This window comes from Eleutherodactylus coqui, chromosome 1 (assembly GCF_035609145.1).
Source record: "Eleutherodactylus coqui strain aEleCoq1 chromosome 1, aEleCoq1.hap1, whole genome shotgun sequence".
Classification (NCBI taxonomy): Eukaryota; Metazoa; Chordata; class Amphibia; order Anura; family Eleutherodactylidae; genus Eleutherodactylus; species Eleutherodactylus coqui.
The window spans coordinates 10,680,868-10,707,132 of NC_089837.1; the positions used below are offsets into that span (position 1 = coordinate 10,680,868).

The following is a 26,265-nucleotide window of genomic DNA, read 5'->3' on the forward strand; positions in this document are numbered from 1 at the left end:
AGATGTGGGCCAGGCATGGAACATGTGTGAGGCTACCGAGCTGCAGAGCCGACACCCGGTTACGGCCGTAGTCACACACGGCCATGCACGGTTGGAGGCTCAGCGGCGAAAGCCAGAGGTCGGTCTGCTCCGTCAGACCTTGCAACAGCTGGGGGGCCTTGTGCCTCTTGTCACCTAAGCTGATTAATTTCAGCACGGCTTGCTGACGCTTGCCCACCTCTGTGCTGCCGCGCCGTGCACTACTGACTGCTGGCGATGAGCTCACACTTCTTAATTGAGAGGTAGAGGTGGCTGAGGAAAAGGAGGGGAAGGGTTTAGAGGAGGTGGCATAAAACACTGCAGATACCAGCACTGAGGTAGGAACCGCTATTCTAGGTGTGGGTAGGACGTGAGCGATCCCAGGCTCTGACTTGGTCCCAGCCTCCACCAAGTTCACCCAATGTGCCATCAAGGAGATATAGAGGCCCTGCCCGCCAGTATTTGTCCATGTGTCTGTGGTTAAGTGGACCTTCCCAGTAACCGCGTTGGTGAGGGCATGATTTATGTTGCGGGAGACGTGCTGATGTATGGCTGGGACAGCACACCGGGAAAAATAGTGGAGACTGGGGACCGAGTAGCGCTGGACTGCCGCCGCCATCATGTTTTTGAGAGCCTCTGTTTCCACAAGCCTGTACGGTAGCATCTCCAGGCTGATTAATTTGGCAATATGCACGTTTAAAGCTTGTGCGTGCGGGTGGGTGGGGGTGTATTTACGCTTTCGCTCCAACACTTGTGTTAGGGGGATTGGATCTCTGTGGCAGGTTGGGGCACAGGCGAAGAGGCAGTGGTGTGACCTGGAGACGGTGAATGGCCTTCGTCCCACCTTGTGGGGTGCTTGGCCATAATATGCTTGCGCATGCTGGTGGTGGTCAGGCTAGTAGTGGTGGCTCCCCAGCTGATCTTGGTGCGACACAGTTTGCACACCACTGTTCGTCGGTCGTCCATGCTCTCACTAAAAAACATCCACACCTTTGAACACCTAGCCCTCTGCACGTAGGCTTGCCACGAGGGAGTGCTTTGGGAAACCGTTGGGGGATTCTTCACTCTGGCCCTGCCTCTAACCCTATCCACTCCACTGCCTCTTCCAACCTGTCCTGCTGCTGCACTTGCCTCCCCCTCTGAAGCCCTGTCCTCAGTAGGCTTAGCAAACCAGGTGGGGTCAGTCATCTCATCGTCCAGCTGCTCTTACTCCGAATCCTCTGTGCACTCCTACCTTGGACTTACTACCCTTACTACTACCTGACTGACAGACAACTGTTTCTCATCATCCTCACCCTCAAAAGTCCCCAGCCTCATCACCCGGACTCCGAAAACTTTCCAAAGGTTGGGCATCGGTCACGACAAACTCCTCAGAAGGGAGAGGAACAATTCCTGGGAGTCTGCCTGCTCAGAATATCTCATTTTCATGGAGTCAGGAGGCTGTGAAGAAGGAGGAGCAGCCAGTGGATTCAGAGTTGCAGTCCCTAGGCCGGGAGTAGTGGACTGCGTAGAAATTGTAATGTGAAGCTGGGGAGCCCGGAAACTTGCCTCCCTCTTAATCCCGCAGCAGCCGGCTGTGATTCACCACGTCCAGGAACTCTGCCTGTGCCCACACCCTCACTTGGACGTCCGTGTCCCAGCCAGCCACAGCTATAATGCACACGGTGAGATATAGCCCTAAGAAGGAGTGTTGGGGTTTTTGCACGGAGGATCAGGACTGTATAACTTTCCCTATAGAAGTGGCTGCGTCCCTAAACTCTGCGTTATGTACTGCAGACACTGAACGGTATAACTGAAGTAATTTGCAGTAAGCTAGGAAATGTTAGAGTGCAGTTTCATGGTGAGAGCTGGTTGTACGGCACTGCAGCCTGAGAACGCTATTACTGAAAGGCTGAGAACAGGCCTAGATGTGTAGTACAAAAATTGATGCACAACTACTCCCAGCCAGCCACAACTATAATGCACGCGGTGAGATGTAGCCCTAAGAAGGACCATTGGGGTTCTTGTACAGAGGATCAGGAGGACTATATAATTTTACCTATAGAAGCAGCTGTGTCCCTACACTCTGCCTTATGCACTGCACACACAGAACAGTGTAGTTGAAATGGCCTCCACAGCCCCAGATGTTTTAAAAAAATTGGTGCACTACTGCTCTCAGCCACCAACAGTAATGCACATTATGAAGAGTAGCCCTAAGAAGGACTGTTGAGGTTCTTGATGATAGGATCCTACTCTAACACTGTCCCTATATTGCAGCAGCACTTTCCCTAACCTCTGGCAGCATGCGTCTGAGGTGAGCCACGGGCGGGACCACTTTAAGTACTCAGCGGTCATCTGATCGGCCCTGCCACTTACTGTCGGGGGGAGGGGTGGGGGTGGGAGAGGGCTGGCATGTCACAGCAGGAAGTGGTAATGCCTTCCCCGCATGTCTATTGGCTAGAAAATGGTGCTAAACATGCGGGGAAGGAAATGCAATTGACTCAAGTACCGCTGAGAAAGTACAGGCTCATAATATGGAAGAATCTGTCTCAAAATGGCCGCTAGATACAAAATGAAGCATTATAAGATGTAAATAAGCTTGTGCGTAGTGAAACAATAATTCAAGCAGAAATAGCTTTAGAGCATGAGATACGGTACAGTGTGTAATGATTTGTTTCTTTTCTTCCTAGAACCAAGCCTGGTACAATCGTTATCCGAAGAGACTCTCCCATGCACTGAGATTTGGGAAAAAAAGAACGAATCATGCTAATAAGATGCTGCGACCATCCAAACTCACAAGGGAGGACGAGATAACGTCGGGAGGATTAACATTTGAAGGACATTACATATATGTTCTCACACTACGCTGATTGCTGAACAATGCATGATTCTTAATGGTTTTTTTTCTTTTAACCCAATAAGATTAACGCCGTGACTAATGACGCATTCCTTTCCTGTATTAGAACTATACCAAGTCAATAAACGCTCAGTGTACGCGCCTTAAGCAGAGTGAGCTGTTTACTTGCCGCAGCTCAACTCTACGTATCTGTGGGAACTGAAAACTACTCTGTTTAGTTCTTGGCCTCCCTGGTGCACCTTGATACAAACTAATTTGGACCTCAAGACTTGAAAGGTTATGTGGCCGTGTAGCGGTCCTTAACACCGCGTGGTGTTCGACTCGAGTAACGAGCATCTCGAGTACCCTAATACTCGAACGAGCATCAAGCTCGGACGAATGTGCTCGCTCATCTGTAGATATATGACATATAGGGATAAGTAGTTGATAAAATCCATCTAAAGCATCTCTGATCTGAATCATTAATACCAAGAACAGTAATAGAAAATAAAAGGTGTCAGAAAAGCATCTTCTCATTCCACAAAAAAGGACATAAAACCTTAAAATATGCAGGGCTAATAATTATTATATAATGATGGTATAATGTACAAGTGCTGCATGCATGGTCCAGATGACATGTATGATTAATAGATGGACTTCAGTAGTGCACTACAAGAGACAATTGAGAATCATAACAAAACAAAAAGTTTACATTTTTTTAAATCCCATTTTCACACATGCAGAACAGGGTTTTCTTTATAAGAGTCTCTCTTTTTGCCCATTTACAAAGACCAACAAATTTGAGTTGTTTGTTGATAGTAATACCTTCAAACTAAGACATCCAGGACTTGGACAGCTCCTCTGCTGAACATATAGCCATGCTCTTGTGTTTCCCTATATTGGCTCCACCCTGCTACTAATTTGTGACATCATATAAACCTGGTCTGGTCTCTCCACGAGCAAGTTATTATTGTGCTCCACAGCCTTGGTCAAGCTCCACTTCTGCCTGCTTGTCTGCTATCAAAATAATGATCTACGGATACCAACCTATGGCTTTCCTTCTCAACAACTCTACCCGCATTTTCTGTTTGTACTGTGAATCAAAACCTACAGATACCGACCTCTGGCTTTCCTGGACTACTCTCTAGACCTGCTGCTATAATAATAATAATAATCTTTATTTGTATAGCGCCAACTTATTCCGCAGCGCTTTCAGGCATGGATAAATGCAAAACAATACAACAATTACAATGTGAGATACATTGGGTTAGACACAAATGGGTTGGGGTGGTACAGGAGGTGCAGGGGGTGGGGAACACAGGCAATAGGAAATATTATGTACAGATCATTTATCAGAAGGCAAACAGGGTGGAGCACCATAGGGAGGGGCGAGGGACTAGGTCAGGAGATTTGGTATGCTTCCCTGAAGAGGTGCGTTTTTAAGGCACGTCTGAAATTTCGTGCATCGGGAATTGTCCGGATGCCTTGGGGTAGAGCATTCCAGAGGATGGGTGCTGCTCTAGTGAAGTCCTGTAGGCGAGCATGAGAGGTTCGTATTACAGGGGTGTTTAGTCTTAGTGTGTTAGCCGATCGGAGCGAGCGGGCTGGGTGGTGTACTGACAGTAGGGAGGCGATGTATGGTGGCGCAGCGCCATGCAGAGCTTTGTGAGTGAGGTAGAGGAGTTTAAATTTAGTTCTGCAGTGGATGGGCAGCCAATGCAGCGACTGGCATAATGCAGAGGCGTCTGAATAACGACTGGATAGAAAAATGAGTCTAGCTGCTGCATTTAGTATGGATTGGAGCGGAGCGAGTCTAGTGCGGGGGAGGCCAATGAGTAGCGAGTTGCAGTAGTCAAGCCGGGAGTGGATGAGCGCAACCACGAGCGTCTTTAGCGTGTCCGTGGTTAGGAACGGACGTATTTTAGCAATATTTCTGAGGTGCATGTGGCATGTTTGGGCCAGAGATTGGATATGGGGGACAAAGGAGAGGTCAGAGTCCAGTGTGACCCCAAGGCATCGGGCATGCCGTCGGGGGGTTATGATGGTGCCAATGTCTCCAATCCAGCGCCTGAATGCTACAACAATTCAAGCCAACTTATAACCTAATTCTAATTTTTACCCCTCTCACCACAGTGGCAACATCATTGAGAGTTTTTTTAATCTAGTGACCATGGAATTCAGAGAGATAAAAAATATAACATTAGCAATAATCTCAGCAAATATGAACACCTAGTGGTTCAATGACAAGCTAACAATCAAGACCTTCTTATAAGCAATGCTGACAAAGGTGGTGGGATCATTCTACAGGCAAAATTACCTACATCGGTGAGGCTATGCGCATCTTGTCTGACACTAAATACTATATCCCACAATCCTACTTTGGTTAACCAGAAGGAATTTATTAATCACATGCATTAAACTTTCACTGTCAAAATTCTCACATAAGGGCTCCCACCCACTAGCGTTTTTTTTCACTGCGAAATTCGCAGGGTTTTTTTTTCTACAGGGGGTCTATGGGACTTGTAATGTTAAAATCGTGATTTACCGCAATCGCGATTTTAGCTTTACAACTCCCATAGCCCAAAGACCCCTGCAGAAAAAAAAAGATGCTGCGAATTTCGCAGTAAAAAAAATGCTAGTGGGTAGGAGCCCTAAGGGGTCGGTCAGACAAGCGTTTTTTTTTTTTTTGCACACCTATGTGTGCAAAATAAGTGCCTGTATTAGAACCATTGGTTTCCTATGAAGTGTTCACATGACTGTTTTTTAAATGCACAAAATACTCGCACCTGCAAAAGATAGGTCATTAACATAAGTTACACCTCCTAAGGTGTATCTATTACATACAATGAGGCCGTTATGAATTCAGGAGAAAGGAATGCATGTAAAGGTGCCTTACAGTCTACCCCCTGTAGTCTTATAGTTTTCTGTCTATAGATATGCATACATGGGGGGTCTAGTAGACTCTCATCTGTAATCTGTTTTCTTTAGACGACATGCAGGCCTATAGAAGGGTTTCGTTTAACCCCTTCACTACTCATACCAGTATCAGGCTCTACAATGCAATATAGAACAATTAACTGATACATTGATCTACAATTTTCTTAACATTCCCCACTTTAGATCAATACATCAACACAGTATAACAGTAATACACATATATAATGACTCTACCACAGACCCCCTGGCTTATTCAGGCCCGAAGCTTTATTACCAGGACGCCTGGGTTCACACTTCAAAACTAAGTATGTTATTATTTCATATAAAAATATTTCATTGATGCAGATATATCTTTATAAAGTTCTTCCACCAATTGTACCCACAATTAGGCCCGCCTCCAAGAGAAGCTTGGCCTTGATTTATTATCCAATTGATGCTTCTTTCTTCATATATAAATGATTGACACTTCAATGAGTAAGATTTTATATCATGATGGACAATCAGTTATTAGAGCAATCCTCCGGTACAATCAGGACACACTGGAATCAAAGTGTCACACTTCAGAATCATCAAAGTAAAATAGTGCTTCCTTCATAGAACTTTTACCCATCACTTGTCAGACACAGGTGGACACCTGACCCAGTAAGCCATCTTGTTCTTCGTCATCTTGTATATTTTGGAACATAGTTTTGGTGATGGAAGTGTTAATAAGGTTTTGTAGCCGTCCTCGGATACATAGAATACAGCAGCAACCACAGAGTACTAGAATGGAGGCAAATACTGATACAGACTAATGTGGAGCATATGACTTGTGACCAGTGTCCAAACAAGTTTTCAACCAGTCCCTGAATGGATCGTCAATGCCAGAGTTATCAGCTAGTTCATTTTATTATGCATTTAACCCTTCCCATGCTCAGGTATCATCTGGTGCAGTGTTATTAGGAATGATAGTACAACAATATCCTCCAATCATTTTACAAACTCTGCCAGTAACATATAACAAGAGCCATTCTATTTTGCCATGCAATAAGTGTAAGGTGTGTGCTAGTTGTTCCTCTAGGCCAGGGGTCCCCAACTCCAGTCCTCAAGGACCACCAACAGGTCATGTTTTCAGGATATCCTATAGTAAGAACACCTGTGGCAATGTCTGAGGCACTGATGATAATTACATCACCTGTGCAACACTGAGGAAATCCTGAAAACATGACCTGTTGGCGGTCCCTGAGGACTGGAGTTGGGGAACACTGCTCTAGGCCCCTGATTGCATCTCTTGTATAATTAACAAATCTCTGTTGGTTATAATATATATATATATAATCCAGTCTACATCTTCATTCACTGTTACCTACCATACAAGAAGAGACTCAAACCCCGCAGCTATCTGATTCCTTGCCTTATACTCGTCCGGTACCCCCCTTGGGACCGCGATGGTGTCAATGTAAACATTGGCGTCAAAGGAACCTTTGGGAGAGGCGTTCCTAGTTCTCCAGACACGGCCCTTGCTGTTGTCCTCGGAGGTCATGAGGTACACAGGCATTATCAGTTAAACCAAAGCACAATCCCCGTTGGGGGCTGTACCTGGCACCTGTTTTAAACGCCTGTCCCCACACAACCATCACACGTCTGTGTGTGCCCTCTGTAGCTCAGGCCATATCCCAGAGACAGCGTGCCCTTTACAGTTATCCTCTCCGCACAGTATCCCTTAGGCAGTCTCCCGTAGTCTGCCTCGGTCCCATTACCAGGTAATGCGAAGCAAGTATAATTCCCAGGATAAGAGACAACGGCAGGTGGTATTTGGTCCCTGCTCACAGGTGGAAACAGCAAACTCAATGTATAACATGGATCACTTATCTGTGGGGTGTAGGTAGAATTGAAAAGCTTAATCACACATTTTACGTTCATCACAGTGTGAAGACTTGTCATTAACTTTTATCGTGGGGTCAAGTCTTTCTATCTCATATAATAATTATTAACATTCCCTATACACAATATTTACTGCATAACATTAAGATTCACACAACTACTACTACTCCAATCATCTGCAGTCGCTTGATCCTCCAACGTTAACAACCCCCCCTTAGGAATTTCTCTTATCGAGGAGAGGTGATGGAGTATGATAAACAAAGCTTTAACTGTGTCTGGACTCGTACAACTAACTGCAGTATACTTGGGATATCCTCCCCTAAATAGGGACACTCAGGTCTCACATTATCAACAACTTCATTATTATATCTTACATGACATTATCACATTGAAAATACCATTTAACAATCAAAATCACTGCAAACCAATCACAGAACTGACAAATAACAGCAAGAATGGACGTTCCTTATTCACACAAGTTTATACTAAACTTCATTCCTGATCATCTTCATTACAGGTCTATTCATATCAAGCAAGCAGAGCATTGCTAGTCAGTCAGACTCCCCCTCCCTTCTTCTCACGGAACTCTAAAGCTGAAAGGTGGGGGTGAAAAAGCATTCCAGTGTAACAGATGATGTAACCATTTGTGAGCTGACCCCACCACACAGAGCAGCACTCAGGCCGTTGTCATCTTCCTCTAATACTACTGTAAACCTTCATTCCCTCACTGTGTGATCCCAGGACTGTCTGCATCATGTAATCATCCCTTCTGTCCTGCTGCCTACTATCCCTGATCCTTGTCAGCAATACCGTCACCCATAGCAACCTGTCGCCTCACTACCGTCACCCATAGCAACCTGTCCCCTCACTACCTGACACTTATCTAAAGGAGACCTTACATATTCCTCGCTATCCCGCAGTATCATACTGACCCTATCTTATAGCGCACACTTAATAAGATAGACAACATATCATCAACACACAGAGGACAGTGATGGAGGCTTCTGACTATTCCTATGCAATTCAGAGAAGGCACTAATCACTGGTGTTGTATACTACAAGTGCAAGCATTGGGATGCCAGGTAGAAGGTACAGCTATGGGATGTAAGGAGCCAAGATGGCACCTGGGCGGCGGCCGAAGGTATTACAGCAAGTACTAAAATGGCCGCCAGGGACGTGGCCTGACTAGGAGTACGATCAAGCCAGGCAAGCATCTAGCCACACCTTACTCCTTCGTGTGCAATGCCAACAAGTCCCTCATCTGACACACATCTATAATAATCTTTGTGTATAGCGCCAACATATTCCGCAGCGCTTACATAGACAGGGCGAATACAGAAAGACAGAAGGACAAACATTACAGAACCGCGGTTACATAGTAATCAGCTGATGCGAACAGTAGGGGTGAGGGTCCTGCTCCAACGAGCTTACATACTACAGGTAATGGGGGGATGCAGAAGGTAAAGGGGCTGGAGATGTGCACGGTATGGCGGGGTGGAGATGTGCACGGTATGGCGGGGTGGAGATGTGCACAGTATGGCGAAGTAGAGAGTGAGGGATGCTATACACATAGACAATGGTCAGACATTTAGCCGTGTGACGGCAGAAACTGTGTGACTGCAGGAGCGGTTCATGATGGCTAGCAGGGATTGCAGTCAGTAGGTCAGGGAGCAGATCTACCAGTATGGCGCTCGTCACTCCTTCTATAGAAGTTACACTCAGAGCTCTCCCAGCATCCCCCATGTGTAGGATGGCGCCCCCTCCTGATCTTATACTCCCTTCTGCATTGTTTAGCACAAATAATACAAAACAAAAAAATTTTTTTTAGAGTAGTTTGTAAACCCCTAGGCTGTGAACACTGTCCATATGAGTGCCACCATCCCCCCTGTTGAGACATGACACAGGCCATGGCTCAAAACTGCTGCACATCTGAAGAACGATTTAGGTAAGATTGTTTTTTTTTTGTTTTTTTTTTCCTCTACGGAGATGTACAGCCCATCTACAAGAGTGTATTCAGCATCCACAAGAGATACATCCTGCAGATCTGGTCTGAGTAACGCCTCATGTGCCATCTCTCCTAGACAGTTGTATGGAGGACCGTCTGAAGAAATAGGCAGTAAGGTAGATGGATGGAGCGTAGTACATCCCTCGGTTGTCAGGTGTGGCTGTGAGCAGTAGTGTCCTGCAGGGGGATGTCTACGAGGACTGAGATATGAGTATAACTAACTGCGTGCGGTACTCAGTGTGTGGGGGGACAGCACTATAGTGGCAGAAGGTCTGACTACCGCTTGTACACAGGGTGGGAGCGCTCGGCCACTGGATCTAGTCTGCAAGAGTAGTATGCCAGCAGTCTGCTTCCCACCGTGTTCCTGAGTTAACACAGAGGTGATATATCCTTCTCCTGAGTCAACAGTTAGCACAAAGGGCTTGCTGTAGTTCAGCAGCCCCCCAGACTGATGTGCCCACCAGAGTCTCGTAAGAAGCGCTGTCAGAGATGCAGAATTTGGGATCCAGGAGCTGCAGAAGTTTGTCTGTTACGATCGTGTGGGCAGGCAAAGCACGGAACCCATATGATCATGACCAAAGGGGACGCACACGGGTATCACCAGGGTCACACGGGACTCACACCGGTTTCAGGCAACTGACCCTGTGCTACAAGGGAGGATGACAGTGGCCCTACCTAAGCGGGGACATTGCCCTAATAAGGGCAGCCCAGCGGTCTTCGGATCTGGGCCCTAGCTGATCCTAGGAGCCACGCACCAAAACAGGACGCATTCACATGACAGACCCAGAATACACTGCATACAACATGCAACCACTAGTAACAGATTGGAAGCTGAATATAAATATCAGGTATTAATTGACATGTTGTACAATATGTTGAAAGCTAGCAGGCCACTTCATGGCTCCTGGTTATACTGCTAGTCCCTACACTAATCAGGAGTCCAGCAAAACCGGACACCGTTCACACCGCACGCTGCAACAGGACAGGACACAGATAGCAGGACACACAGCAAACTAACACAAAACTGACAGAATTTAAACGTGCAAACGGACATGAACCTGATCACACTGCAAACCTCACCAGACAAGCATTCATGACTGCTCACCTGAGGGGCCATACAGACTGACCAGGGGATTGGCTAGCAGACAGTACCACACCCAGCCAGCTCAATCATTAACCCTGTGAGTGCTGTGCTGCTGGAAACACAATAGAACAACATATCCCAGCAGCACACGTAACATTGTCATTCCCAAAGAGGACATCATTTGCTCATAGTTTTGGGACCTCCAAAATTGCTTGCCTACCTTCATCTGACAGGTTATACCCCAAATATTTAACCGTTGGCTGACCGTATTGGAGTTTCTACCTGTTTACTTTATGGCCTTGCTCATAAATAAACCTCAAGAGTACGACTGTGTCCCCCCCCCCACAATTCTCTCCACTGTCTGCTGCTGGCTACCAACATATAGTAGTAGCTGACTACCTCTAAGAGGCTGGAACTGGGCTAAGTGTGCTGACATAGCCTGGGAGAAAATTGTTGGAGATTCCCAGCAGCCCTGAGGTACTCTGGTGAAGGTATACCTAATTTTATCATAATATCTCATTACAACACATTTACTGGACATATTCAAGACTATATAATCTGACATTCACAGGCTTATTTGTCTCTAGGTCTGTTATAACTGGTTCAGAGAGGGATTCCCTGTGGGTCCGGCCATTAACCCCTCTTACCAGGATATGACTATTACTACATTTTACATTGGCTACATATTGGGATGTATTAATGTCCTGGTCGCTCCTGAGCCCACCAGGAAAGTAATCATCCGCCCATTCACCTGGAGATCTATCTCAGGCAGTGGAGATTGCCATGAGATCCTCCAAGTGTTGTACATCGACCCCTCCTAGTCATTTTCCCCCAAGGTGGCTGAGAACATTGTTTCTCAGGGCACTCTCGGGCAAAATCACTAGACTTCCCATAATTCCAACACACATTTAAATCCCTGAGCTGCATCCCACCTCTGCTTCTTCCTCTGTCTCTACTTTCACATCCTCTCGCTGTCCAATGACCTCTCTGACTTTCTTGAACCATCATATCACATTCTTCTCCCCATATAAAAAAACCTCACTTTCTCACCCTTTTCTTTGTAACACTTTTCTGCATGTCTTGCATATTCTGAAAAACATCCTGCAAGGATCCCATCCTCAGGGTAACCATGTATCTCATTATATAACCTCTTATTTCCTTCTTTACTGCACTTACTAACGTGTTCCTTAATGGCTGATTATATGCAGCATTAGGATCATCTGTCATTCCCCCTGATTATACTATGGAAGGGGTCTACCATCTCCTCCCCTCCCATTCTAATTTCCTTCTCCAGAACTCCAATCTGGCCATAGAATTCTTCTATCTGCTCTCTCTATTTTTCATTCAATTGGAACTCCTCATTAACCCTTTGAATTGTTCATCAAACTGTCGGGGGTCTATTTTTATATGGGCGTGACAGTTTGGGGCTTCTTTTAACCAGACTTCAGCAGCGGATAATCCGTATTTCTGCTGATCTTTTAGCTGATTTTGTCCGTATTTTATCACATAATTCTTTACAACTAGGAACTCTTAATTTATTTATTTATTCCACTCATCTCAATCACTCACACATTCGCTTCATGCAATATAAGACAGCAATACAAATAGTACATTATGTTAGTAGGCGGCCGCCCTCTTTATATTCTTAATTACTCTATAACACAGTATCAAAGAGAAAGTAATAGAAAGATAAGGAGTAAAGTTCCTGGACACCCCTGTGTCCCATGACGTCATCTAACCACTTTTTACGTGTCGCACGGAGTTAATTCTTTCCTGTAGCCTTCTCACAATGGCTATGGTCTCACATAGACTACTGCTATTGTCCCTTGACAAACCATTCGTCTATACTTGCCTCTCATTTACAATACACATTGTAAATTCTACTAACACTAAAGTATACAGAAGAAGAAGAAGAGAGAAGAAAAGTTTAACCATTGCTATACTTACTACACGTTATCTGGGAGGCTTCCAAATTCTCCGGCTAGTTCGGAAAAACGTCACTGTTTTAGACAGGATGCCCGACTGGCCTCTAATGACGTCTAAGCAAGACGGAGGTCTTTTAATGATCGGAGAGTACTTCAGACCCACCTTTTCACAGCCAGGCTGTCCTCTCCCTCTGCAGTGAGTCTTTCCGGCTCGAAGGACCAAAAATGTAAGGAGAATTTATGTGTTTATCAAAGAGAAGACGATCCCAGATCCTGTGCAGAAGTCTGGACCCAGGAGAAATACAAATCACACCAGCCTGTGCGGTATCAGATGATTTCTACTTTATTCTGAGGTGGACAAAGCCTATATACCCTAAATGACATCACAGCAAAAAGTCTATACCTCCAAGATGAATAGAATACATAATAGGCTAAAACAAAAATGATTAACATAAGTTACACCTCCTAAGGTGTATCTATTACATACAATGAGACCGTTATGAATTCAGGAGAAAGGAATGCATGTAAAGGTGCCTTACAGTCTACCCCCTGTAGTCTTATAGTTTCCTGTCTATAGATATGCATACATGGGGGGTCTAGTAGACTCTCATCTGTAATCTGTTTTCTTTAGACGACATGCAGGCCTATAGAAGGGTTTCGTTTAACCCCTTCACTACTCATACCAGTATCATGCTCTACAATGCAATATAGAATAATTAACTGATACATTGATCTACAATTTTCTTAACACAGAGACGCCTTCCCTTAATATTTATGAAGGTTAACACTGCTACACTGCACCCATCAGCCACTCTCTTTTTACCCCACCCCTTTCTGTCAAGCCTATCTGACACTCTTAAGCTTGCTTTGTGCCCCCATTACATTTCCTGCCCCTCACCCCATCTGCTCTAACCCCAGAATTCACCTACTCATTTCATTTCCTGCGCTTTCTCCCACACGATGGCATCCTTAACTATGGAGGGTGCAATCACCAGCAAGTTTCTGCAGCTCCCACAACCATCTCCTGGCTGAGAGGAAGCCACTTTTAGCTCTATGAAGCCATCACAGGGTGAGATCACAAGGTTCCAATTGTTAGCCCGGACCTACAGAAGGCCCCCGTTGCTGCCATGGCTGATTGCCAAGCTGTATCTGTGGTGTGACTTCATAGATTGCCTATCAAATTGTGGTATAATTATAATTCTTTGGTATTACATTATACTGCAGGAGTGATCAAACCATCACAAGTTCCCCCCAAATTTTTAAAATTAGTTTAAAATGTTTGGAACTGAAAATAAAAGGGCTGCAAGCAAGTCCGGCGAGCTCTCTAGAAAAAGCAGATGAATATGAGATGCAAAATTTTGATGAAATGAATAACAAATTAATCCAAATCTTTTGGGTGCGTACGTTGGCCACATGTAGCCTTTATACTTCTTTTTAGGGCTTGTTCAGATGAAGGTGATTTTCGCGCTGCTAGCAGCACACAGGTTGCGCTTCTATTAGGAACCAATATGTTCCTATATAAGGGTTACATGCGAGAATGTTAGGTGCGCGAAACGGTGCGCACCTAACAAAGATAGAACACGTGAGTGCAGGTCGCATGTAGCTCCTTAGTGCGCACAAATGTTAGGACCTGTCCTATCTTTGCAGCATGCTGCGCAGGACTTTCCATTGACTCTTATTGGGAGCTGGATAGTGCGCAGCGAGCATCTGCGATTGTGTGAGCTTGATACTTCAAGTAGCAGGAGGCAGCCCGTTCATGAGATCTTTACAGCGATGCTAGCAGCGCTCACATTACGTTTGTCTGTATGAGCCCTCAGGGAAACGCTTGCTTTACTTCTTATCCTGGTGGCGCCTCCTTAGTAATCATTCTGATATACTTCTCTTTGAACAGAGTCCTGCACTCTGAGGCCTCAGTCAGACGGACGTTTTTATGTGCGTATGTTTTGTGCGTTTGCGATTGCATCTATATAGAACCAATGCTTTTCAATGGCCGCGGTCACATGTCTGAATTTGACATACACATAAAATGTGCACCTACAAAAGACAGAACATTTGGGTGGCAATGGACGTGGTCACTAGAGATGAGCGAGCATATGCGAGTAGTGCCTTATGCGAGTACCTGCCCGCTCGTCTCTAAAGATTCAGGTGCTGGCAGGGGAGAGCGGTGAGTTGCGGGAGTAAGCAGGAGGGAGAGGGGGGGAGAGAGAGGTCCCCCCCCCCCCCCGTTCCTCTCCGCTCCCCACCGGCACCCGAATCTTTAGAGACGAGCGGGCAGGTACTCGCATAAGGCACTACTAGCTCGAGTAGTTTGCCCTAGCGAGTATGCTCGCTCATCTCTAGTGGTCATGCTTTTTTTTTTTTTAGGCGCGCAGTGTATTTTTTTTTACGTGCAAATAAATGCCCATCTGACTGAGCACGAGTGAGTATTTATGTATATGAGCGGTTATTTACTATCTTGTTGCATGCTTGCTTTGGATTATTTGTGCAGCCACCATTGATGTAGTATTTTTTTATGTGGTCTTTCTTGGCTACAGTAGTCACCTGTCTTTTTCTGTGTTTTAAATGGTTTTAATATGTTTGGTCCCTTTTGGTATTCATTTTAATAACATTTTGGATAGGATGTTCATTCCTATTTCCTAGGGTGCCGCTGATGCTTGCTTGCAGCCCTTTCCTACTCAGTTGCATCCTCTTCTCTCCATGTCATACAGATTGCGCACCTCATTAGCAGGTTCCCTCATTGTACAGTGCCCACAGCTTTTTTGTTGTGCGTTTCTAGTTTTAAAAGTGTGATACTTTTGGGTTATCTGTTATCATATTTTTTTAAATGAATTTCACAAATGTTTCACCAATAAATATGTGTGAAAAAAAACATCATTTATTTCTTAAGCTATTTTCATTTCTCCCAAATATATTTATAATATTATTTAGGTGGTATAAATGTGGCAAAAGCCTGCAAGATAAAGGTGAAAGGGTATATAAAAAAGTGGTGACAGATAACCCACAAGTACCATCATTTTTTATTAATTATTAGAGATGAGCGAGCATGCTCGTTCAAACATTAGCATACTCGAAAGTACTCGTTACTCGAGCGAGCACCACGTGGTGTTCAAGAAAATTTCACCCTCTCTTCTCCACATGTTTAGCGGCTTTTTTAGCCAATGAACATGCAGGAAAGGCTTTGGCACCTCCGGCTATGATGTGCCAACCCTGTGCATGACTATAGCAGTGATTGGGTGGCCAGATCAGGTGACCTAGGATCATAAAAACTCTGGTCACCTGAGGAGGCTGGATTAGCTGAGGGACAGAGCTGCTGTGAATGAGGGAGAGCATTAGTGTAGGTTAGAAGGAGCGTTTAGGCAGGGATCCATTTTCAAAGGACCCAACAGTCCTTTTAAGGATGACAACTCCACTTTTGTGCAGCATCAGTTTGGCTGCCTGGGACCAGTAGTGCACACAAAGCATTCACAAGCACCCCGGCTGTATATTGCATACTGTTACTGGTTCTATACAGTATACTGCTACTTGTGTACACAGACTATATAGGAAAAGTGTGTGTCCTCTCGATCTGCACTATAAAACAAGACTGTACGCATTTTGCACTGTCTATTTTTGTCTTAAAGTGTACACAAAATACCCGTGTGTGTCCTGTCGATCCACACTATATAGCAAGACTGTAAGCATTTTACACTGTCTATTTTTGGCTTAAAGCATACGCCAAATACCCTTAGTCTGTGTCCTCTCGATCCACACTATATATCCAGACTGTACAAATTTTACACTGTCTGTTTTTGGTTTAAAGCGTATGCAAAATACCCTATGTGTGTGTCCTCCTGATCAGCACTACATAACAAGACTGTACACATTTTACACTGTCTATTTCTGGCTTTGAGCAGATGCAAAATACCCCTGTATGTGTTCTGTCGATCCACACTATATAACAAGACTGTACGCATTTTACACTGTCTATTTTTGGCTTAAAGTGTACGCAAAATACCCTTAGTGTGTGTCCTGTTGATCCACACTATAAAGCAAGACTGTACAAATTTTACACTGTCTATTTTTGGCTTAAAGCGTACACAAAATTCCCCCGTGTGTGTCCTGTCGATCCACACTATATAGCAAGACTGTAAGCATTTTACACTGTCTATTTTTGGCTTAAAGCATACGCCAAATACCCTTAGTCTGTGTCCTCTCGATCCACACTATATATCCAGACTGTACAAATTTTACACTGTCTGTTTTTGGTTTAAAGCGTATGCAAAATACCCCTGTGTATGTCCTGCCGATACACACCATATAGCAAGACTGTACACATTTTACACTGTCTATTTTTGGCTTAAAGTGTACGCAAAATACCCTTAGTGTGTGTCCTGTTGATCCACACTATAAAGCAAGACTGTACAAATTTTACACTGTCTATTTTTGGCTTAAAGCGTACACAAAATTCCCCTGTGTGTGTCCTGTCGATCCACACTATATAACAAGACTGTACGCATTTTACACTGTCTATTTTTGGCTTAAAGCGTACACAAAATAATCCTGTGTGTGTCATGTCGGTCCACACTATATAACAATAATATACACATTTTACACTGTCTATTTTTGGCTTAAAGCGGAAGCAAAATATGCTAGTGTGTGTCCTGTCGATCCACACTATATAGCAAGACTGTACGCATTTTACTTTGTCTATTTTTGGCTTAAAGTGTACGCAAAATACCCCTGTGTGTGTCCTATCGATCCACACTAAATAATAAGACTGTACACAATTTACACTGTCAATTTTTGGCTTAAAGCATTCGAAAAATACCTTGCAGTTTGCATAGCATTTTGACGCAATGCATTATACAACATAATCAACACTAGGGGTAGGGGTCGAGGACAAGGACGTGGGCGTCTGAATGAGGGTGTGGGCAGAGGCCGAGGTCCAGTAATTTATCCACTACCCAGTCTTCCACGTAGTCCGCTCATGCTAGCCAAGGGACTGGACCTGTGAATCCTCATGCTGATCCTCCTTTCTCCCAGCCTGGTCACTCTAGGAAAAGGAGAGATTCAGAACAGGAATACTCACAGGAACTGTTCTCAGGTCCCTTTCCTGAGTCGCAAACAGCAGTTCATGAGCCACCTGAGGAGTTTGTTGTGACCGATGCTCAAAATTTGGACCTTTCACAGTCTCAGGGTGATGAGGGTGGGGAATCCTAAGTAGTGCCTCAAGAGGTATTTGTTGATGATGATGAGACACAGTTGTCTCTCAGTGAGGTTGTTGTTAGGACAGTAAGTCTGAGGGAGGAGCAGACTCAGGATTCAGAGGAAGAGCTGGTGGATGATGAGGTGACTGACCCGACCTAGGTTGGTAAGCCTACTGAAGACAGCGCTTCAGAGGGGGAGGCAAGTGCAGCACCAGAACAGGTTGGAAGAGGCAGTGGGGTGGCCAGAGGGAGAAGCAGGGCCAGAGCAAGAAATCCCCCAACTGTTTCTCACAGCACCTCCTTGTGGCAAACTCCCATGCAGAGCGCTGGGTGTTTGAAGGTCTGCAGGTTTTTTAATGAGAGCACGAACGACCAACGAACAGTGGTGTGGAACCTGTGCTTCACCAAGATCAGCAGGGGAGCCACCACTACCAGCCTGACCACCAGCAGCATGAGCAGGCATATGATAGCTAAGCTCCCGACGAGGTGGAACGAAGGGCATTCACCGCCTGTGGGTCACACCCCTGCCTCTTCCGTTGTGTCACAAATTGGCACTGAGATGCAATCCCCCTCCCAGGCCGCAGGCATGAGCGTCTCCTGGCCTGCACCCACCCCTTCACCTGCACCGTCATCCACTGCCTCCACCAATGTGTCCAAGCACAGCATTCAGCTGTCCATAACGCAAGCATTAGAGTGCACCCTTCTCTACCCACGGTATAAGGAGAAACTTTCCACTCTCACTTCCGGAGAGGAAAGGAGTACGATAGTGATGCAATACCACAAGGCCCTGGTGGAAAAGCTGATACTAAAATTCCCATCTGACAACGCTAGCGGTAGAGGACGTAGTTCAGTGGGCCAACTAGCAGGGGAGATGAGGGGAACAGGCAGCATGTCCAGCGCAGGCAGGGGAACACACCTCAAGGCCTTTGCCAGTTTTACGACACCCCAGCCAGACTGTGTCACCACTCCCGAGTCTAGGCTGAGTAGGACGGAACAGCTTAAAAAGATGGTGAGGTAGTACATAGCTGACCGTACCAACATCCTCCGTGATCCCTCTGTACCATACAACCATTGGGTGTTAAAGGTGGACACGTGGCACAAACCTACGCTGTATGCCTTGGAGGTGCTGGCCTGCCCTGCCGCTAGCATGTAATTAGAGATGGTGTTTAGTGCTTCTTGGGGGATTATCACGGATAGCGTACTCGCCTGTCAACTGACAGCACCGACAGGCTTACACTTAATAGGATGAACAAAGCCTGGATTTCCCCAGACTTCTCTTCTCCACTGGTGGAAAGCAGCTTAACATAAAGTATCGTTAAGCTAGAACTGGAGAACCATGCACCCTCTATCACCCCAAAAAAGGGTAGAAGTAACTTGGTCTATCCTCCTGCTCCTAAACCAGCATGTCAGCACTCTGAACAGCCAATTCTTCAGAGATCCCAAAGGTTTTGCCTCCAGGCTCTGTCAGAACAATTTTTTCTTAGTGTTGCCTCCAGGTTCTCGCCCCCAATTTTGAAGAGGTTCACTACTAGAGTTCAGCAAACGTGCTGGTTCCAGCTTCATATGCCCACAGAGTCCACAAATGTATCCCAGCGCAGTGTCCAGCTATCTGACACCGAGACAGAATGAATTATCCTCCAGTTCCCTTCAGTGAATCCCGCAGCACACCTTAGGAATGCACGTCTAGTGCAGAGGTTAAACGAGAAAATGCACAGCCACCTGTGGGACCACGGACCTCCAGTCCCAAGCGTAATCCTCCAATTCCAATAAAGCGGGAGCATCTTTTTTATTGAGCAATAAATTCTTTTGTATGTTTGATACACCATGAATGCTGCTGCTTTATTGTAATTGGAGAATGAATTATCCTGGATTGGCCACTCTAATTTCTTCATAGTACATGCTGTCTTTCCCAGGGGTACTGGTTAAAAAGCCCCTCGGGAGAAGCAGGGGCTGGCGTTTGTGGGTAATGAAATGCTGCGACGGAGGTGGCATGGAATGAGAAATAGACATGTGGGTGGTGTGGCTATCAAATGACCATGTGGCATGAGGACAGCTGAACGCTGCCGTGGGAAAAATTTCAATATGCCTTGGACTACTGAGTAGGTGAAGAGATGCGCCTTACCCTGTCTAGGATGGGGACAGCTGGAAGCTGCACTGGGAAAATTTTCAGTACGCTGTGGACGCACGCTCATGCCTGCGTCCTGGTGGGGATTGGACAGCAATGCCAGCATGTAACACAGGAGAAGAAGCAATGGTGTCAACTGCAGGCATTGATTGGCCTTCGTTCCACCTAGTGTGGTACTTAGCTAAGATGTGCCAGCGTGTGACTTGCTGATTATGGTCTGGCCCAACTAAATTGCTGGGGGGTGACCACCAGGCTCTTGCCCCAATTTGACAAAATAGTGCAACCTGGGAGCCTCAGATGCCCTGCTGTTCCTTATCCATTTCTGTGGTGTTTACTAGAGTTGAGCGAACATACTCTGGCGAGCTTGATGCTCGTTCGAGTATTAGCGTACTCGATGGTGCTCGTTACTCGAACGAGCATCAAATCGCGTTCGATCCTGCCCCAGCTTTTGGCTCCTCCCCGCTGTGACGTGCCTGTTTTGGCCCCTCCCTGCCACGATGCAGTGCGCGTCATTTGAAAATTTTTGGTCTGGCAGGGAGGAAGGGGAAGAGAGATAGAGAGACACATGACTGACAAAGTTAGAGGTCAATTGAGGACCCTTAAAAATAATTTCAGGGACCTAGAATCTGAGCTGAGGGCGAGGACTTCAGAAATTTACCTATACTACAAGCCACACCAGAAAGGCAGAGGGGCAGTATGGAAGTCCACAAGTGGCTCCAGAGTTAGTGTAGAAAGGAGGGGTTTAGGTTCCTGGAGAACTGAGCGTACTTCACTGTCAGCTACAGACTCTACCATAGGTACGGGCTGCATCTCAATGGGGAGGGTGTAGCTGTGTTGGGGAGAAGATGGCTAGAAGGTTGGAGGAGTGTTTAAACTAGGGACTGGGGGGAGGGCAATAAGAGCAATAGGGGGAAGACAGTGTAGACAGTGACCTGGGACCAAGTAATGGGAATGAGGGTCAAGTGGGGGGTGGGGTTAATACAGTTAGAACTGACAGAACAGCTAATAGGACCATAAGTAGCATAATGAATATAAAGAATACCAACAACTGTATGAATTAAATAGCAACAAATGCAAGAAGTCTGATCAGTAAGGGCTCCTGCACCCTTGCGTTTTTCTTGCACGTTTTTTCACACGATATTGCTGCATTTTTTGACGCGATTGTCAATGGGACTTTCTAATGTTAAAAACGTCTCGCACAAAAATTGCAAAGCACCAACTTGCGATGTGTTTTTAACATTAGAAAGTCCCATTGACAATTGCGTGAAAAAACATGCAAGAAAAATGCAAGTGTGCAGGAGCCCTAAAGTGGGTGAATATAAAGCGAGAAGTTCTGAAGCAACCTATGATCTAGTAGGAATAACAGAAACATGGCTTGATGATAAGTGCAATTGGGTGGTGAAATTACACGGTAACAATCTCTTCAGAAGAGACCGTGGGAACCTGAATGGGGGAGGGGTATGCCTGCATGTTAAACCCTACTTATTGCTGAGGCTACGACGGTAACAGGACTGCGATAATAACAAGAGGGCAACCTCTATGTCTAGAGGAAAGAAGGTTTCATCACCAACACAGAAGGGAGTTCTTTACTGTAAGAGCAGTGAGACTGTGGAACTCTCTGCCTGAGGATGTGGTGATGGCAAAATCCATAGAGGAGTTTACGAGGGGACTAGATGCCTTTCTAGAGTGCTATGGTATTACAGAATATAGACATTAAATAACCAGCGGGGTTGTTGATCCACGTCTTGTAGTCAAGTAGGAACTTTCAAATGTTGATCTAGGGATTATTGTGACTGCCACTATCAAGTTGGGAAGGAATTCTTTTCTCCCAAAATAAGCTAAATTGGCTTCTGTCTCATTGTTTTTTCCCCTTCCTCTGGATCAACAAGGGAGGTAGAAACAGGCATTATCTCCCTTCAGCCTAACATACTATGTTACTATGGTAAGAAGATGGTAGCAAAAATTTTTTGATGTTTTTCCAAATATATATATATATTTTAAAGTAGGGCCACAAAAGTAAAACTTTATAAATGTGGTAGGGTAGTAATCATACTGACCCACAGAATAAAGTTATCATGTCATTTTTGCAGCCGTGTGCACACTATAGACAAAACACCCTCCAAAAATTATAGAATTTACCGTATTTTTCGCTTTATAAGACGCACCTGGTGATAGGTTTTAGAGGAGGAAAATAGGAAAAAATATTTGGAACTTCCCCAGACCAGGCAGTTAGTCAGGTAATACATGAGGAATAAAGAGCAGTAGTACCAACTCAGAATGAAGTATATAAAACTTGTCAACCTGCCATTCAGAATCCAGGAAAGCTGAGTGTAAATGTAATGGTGATCTTATTACTTATCACTCAGCTTTCCAGGAGCCCTGAATGTTATGTTTGACTAGTTATAGCAATGCATGTTGTATACATGCTTGCATAACTCTGCAGTTGGCATTCAGGATTCTGAAAGAGCTGAGTGACAATGTAATGATGATTCCATTAGTTGTCACTCAACTTTCCACGATCCTGCATGGCATTTCTCATTATGGTTATGTATGGTGTATAAAATGTGTGCATAACTAGGCACAAATATATACACCATACATGCAGCTCTCTCCTACCTCTGCTATGTAGCCAACAGATAAGTGTTGTCCATTTGCTCAGATGTCATGGTGTCCAGCAGCAGCAATGACCCCGCCTACAGGCCCTCTGATCTCTGCTTTATGTCCTTCCCAACCTCACCAGAGAGCGCAGATAAATACCAGCCTAAGGGGTGCAACCATGGACCGAGATGGCATGATCCCCCTACAGCTGACTGATGAGGGGGAGCAGAAGTTCCATCTTATTAATGAGCTGTTTCTACAAGCATCGGGTGCTGCTACAGATCCTATCTGCAATGTGTATCAGACTGTCAGCTCCATAGCAGGACAACAGCTCCCTGCTACTCCCCCGCCCCCAGCAATCAGCTGTTGTCGGCCGCTCTGCTCTCCTGCTGCCTGCTGTTTCCCCGCCCCCAGCAATCAGCTGTTGTCGGCCGCTCTGCTCTCCTGTTTGTATACCAAGGGCCGACAGCTCAGTGAGAAGGATTTACGATCTGTTTCAGCTCCCGGTCAGGTCAGATCTCAGCATGTTCGCTCTATAGGACGCACTGACTTTTTCCACCCACTGTGGAGGGGAAAAAAGTGCGTCTTAGGGTGTATTCACATGGACGTATATCGGCTCGCTTTTCATGCAGGGGGGGGGGGAGGATGGAGGAGCCAGGAGCAGGAGCAGGAACTGAGCTCCCGCCCCCTCTCTGCCTCCTCTCCACCCCTCTGCACTATTTGCAATGAAAGGAGGCGGGTCGGGGGTGGGGCTAATTTGTGGAACTTAGCCCCACCTCCGGCCCGCCTCTCCCCATTTCAAATAGTGAAAACCGAGCCGATATACGTTCGTCTGAATGCAGCCTTCTAGAGCGAAAAATACGGTAGTTTCTTTTTGCACCTTACTCCACTTGGAAATTCTTAAACGTTTTTCATTATCTAGTCCATTAAATAATAAGACAGATTAATAAGCTCCCCTATCCACTGGCAGGCGGATCTCTGCTGTCAGCCTATCTGACACATAGGCTGACCACGGACAATCGTGGCAATTCGCAGCATGCTGCGAATTGCCAGCTGCGAGTGAGAATCGCAATGATTCTCTGCTCGTGGACACGGGGCTTGCGCTTTCTATAGCAATGCTATGAAAAAGCTTCAGACAACGTGATTTGCCAACAATTTACCGCCGATGAAATCACGCCCGTGGACAGGGGGCCTAAATCTCTTCCCGTAAAATAAAATCACAGAGGTGAGAAAAAATGCTCAAAAACATAACTCACAGAAAAAGAGGCCAGATACAGGATATATACTACAGGAAAGGCTCGATCGCCATTTAACCTGGTAGCAGGCAGCAAGCCAATTGCTATATAGAAGAGCAAAAATGTTCAGGTGCAGACTGATCGAGCAGTCACTCAACTCATCCCAGGGTGGGGTAGGGGTAACTGCAACAGATCCAGCCTGCACAATATGAATTGACTAGCTGATATACCCGGCTTCGCCCGAGTTAATTTGGTACTGGTGTTTATCTGGTGTTCACACGGAAAATCTTCTGAAGTCGTGGTTACTTTAGAGATACCGGAAAAACATATGTTCACCATTTTGCATAGTTCTCTGCGTTACCCAGGAAACAACATGTGTAGGTAACCATGCGATGTTTCCTTTATATAAAACTAGCTGATATACCCGGCTTCGCCCGAATTAATTTGGTCCTGGTGTTTATCTGGTGTTCATACGGAAAATCTTATGAAGTCGTGGTTACTTTAGAGATACTGAGGAAAGAAATATGTTGGGGCGTGGCTTAGCTACAGAGCTGGAAGGATGTGTCCCATTTAACTCTCCAGCAAATCCTTCTAAAAATCGCTATAAACTTAAGCAAACTAACAGCCACGGACACAAAAGACGGTCTACGTACCATCAGGAAGACCCCAGGCGACCTGGTAGGAGATTTGGGACTTTTATAGCCTCACAGCGGCGACACAAAGCAATTCCCGCCTCAGCTTCTCCCCCCCTGCCATCTTCTTATCTTGATCTCCTGCGCTGCGGCTGGACACAGACCCCTCAAACGGCATCCCCCTCTGCTGAGTGAATCAGCAGCAGACACTTGAGCCGGGTGAGTGCCTCTGTCAGTGACTCCCGACACCTCATCCCCGCACCCACAGAGATATCTAAGCACAGGGACTTTGCCCCCACACCGGAGAGAGGCAACCAGGTGTAAAGAGACACATGGGGACTGCATACACCGGGACCGAGCCTACAGGAGAGGGCACGGAGCTACCGTCTCCCCCCCTCCTCCTCTGCTCATTTAGCCCACAGTCAGAGCAGACGGGCTAGCAGAGAGATCATATTCCTCTCATCCCCCTTGGCCCCCCCTTACTGAACTCACAAAGGCTGCAGGTGACACACGAGACTGTGCCAACGGAGTTCTAAAGGAGCACCCACCCACCTCCCTTGCAAGAGAGTCTAAACAGAGCTGAAGAGTGTGTTATCTTCACCTCACATAAGCCTCTAACACCGCAGCCTGAGGTCTCAGACCACCCAAAACAATCTACATCAAGGTGTAAATTGCACACAGAATCAGGGAGGTGTGTTAACCCTTGCTGTCCCAGTAATCCCAGCAAACAAACAGGACATAACACAGCTTCCTGAAGCTACAAGACGTCACTCACCTCTAACCAAATGTCAGCAGGAGCTAGGAGAACCCACACAAAATCTGAATCTCATCAGCAACTACCTATATAAAAAATCCCTTCCTTCTCCAAATCCTGCGAGCCTGAAAATGATTTCTGCCACAAAAAAATATAAGAAGGACACTATGCTTAACTAACAACCACGTAGACACCGAGACTTCAGCAGAACCTAACACGCAACCTAACCGCAAAATGGTCAAAACCAACAGAGACAGAAGCAGAGACGCAGTAGGCACACCGAAACACAATAAAAATCAACTAGAAATGGATAAATACGTAAAGAAAAAACACCTTTCACCTGCGGCGCAGAGAGCCAAAATCACACAAGAAGCCTCTAACAACCAAGACCTGATCGATTCTGACAGAGACTGTGGCTCAACACACTCGGACCAAGACGAAGAACAAGACAGAGGCCCAATCTCTCGCTCCTTCATCAAAAAAATATTAACCAAAGCTCTCTCCCCGGTCTTACAAGAACTTGCCGACATCAAAACAGATGTCAAACACATAGGCCGCAGGGTAGATGACTTGGAGAACACCCAACTAGAACTAATCCACCACAGCGAGGCAGTACAGAGTAACCTACTCTCCCAACAAGACCATCTCAACCAAGCCTTTCTTCTCCTGGAAGACCAGGAGAACAGGAGCAGAAGAAAAAACCTCAGAATAAGAGGCGTTCCAGAGACCACCGCACCAGAGGCTCTCAAATCAGCGGCCTTACAAATATTTAGCTCTCTCCTGGGAGAAGAGAGGGCAGATAATATTACTATCGAACAAATTCACAGAGCTCTGCGACCCAGACCTACTGCTTCGGCCCCTCCGCGAGATGTCATATGCGGTCTACTAAGCTACGTAGACACTGCAGATATCTTTCAAAAAGCACGAGAGACCCAAGAAATACTATTTGAAAACAATAAAATATTACTCTTCCAGGACTTAGCACCAAGCACATTGGCTAAAAGGCGCATATTGAAACCTTTAACAGACGCCTTGAGAGCGAAAAAATTCCCAGTGAAATGGCTCTTCCCATTTGGCTTAGCTACCTT

At 45.7% G+C, this 26,265-nt stretch overlaps 1 protein-coding gene across 1 annotated transcript in view; it reads right to left on the bottom strand.

The window, feature by feature from the left end:
- The window catches only part of LOC136619031 (vomeronasal type-2 receptor 26-like), a 178,826-nt gene extending 154,271 nt beyond the window's left edge, over window positions 1–24,555 (bottom strand). Inside the window, exon 1 of the mRNA XM_066594373.1 lies at window positions 24,445–24,555. Coding sequence (XP_066450470.1) covers window positions 24,445–24,447 — 3 coding nt within the window. The 5' untranslated portion in view covers window positions 24,448–24,555. The remainder of the gene's footprint in view (window positions 1–24,444) is intronic.
- Window positions 24,556–26,265: the final 1,710 nt, after the last annotated feature.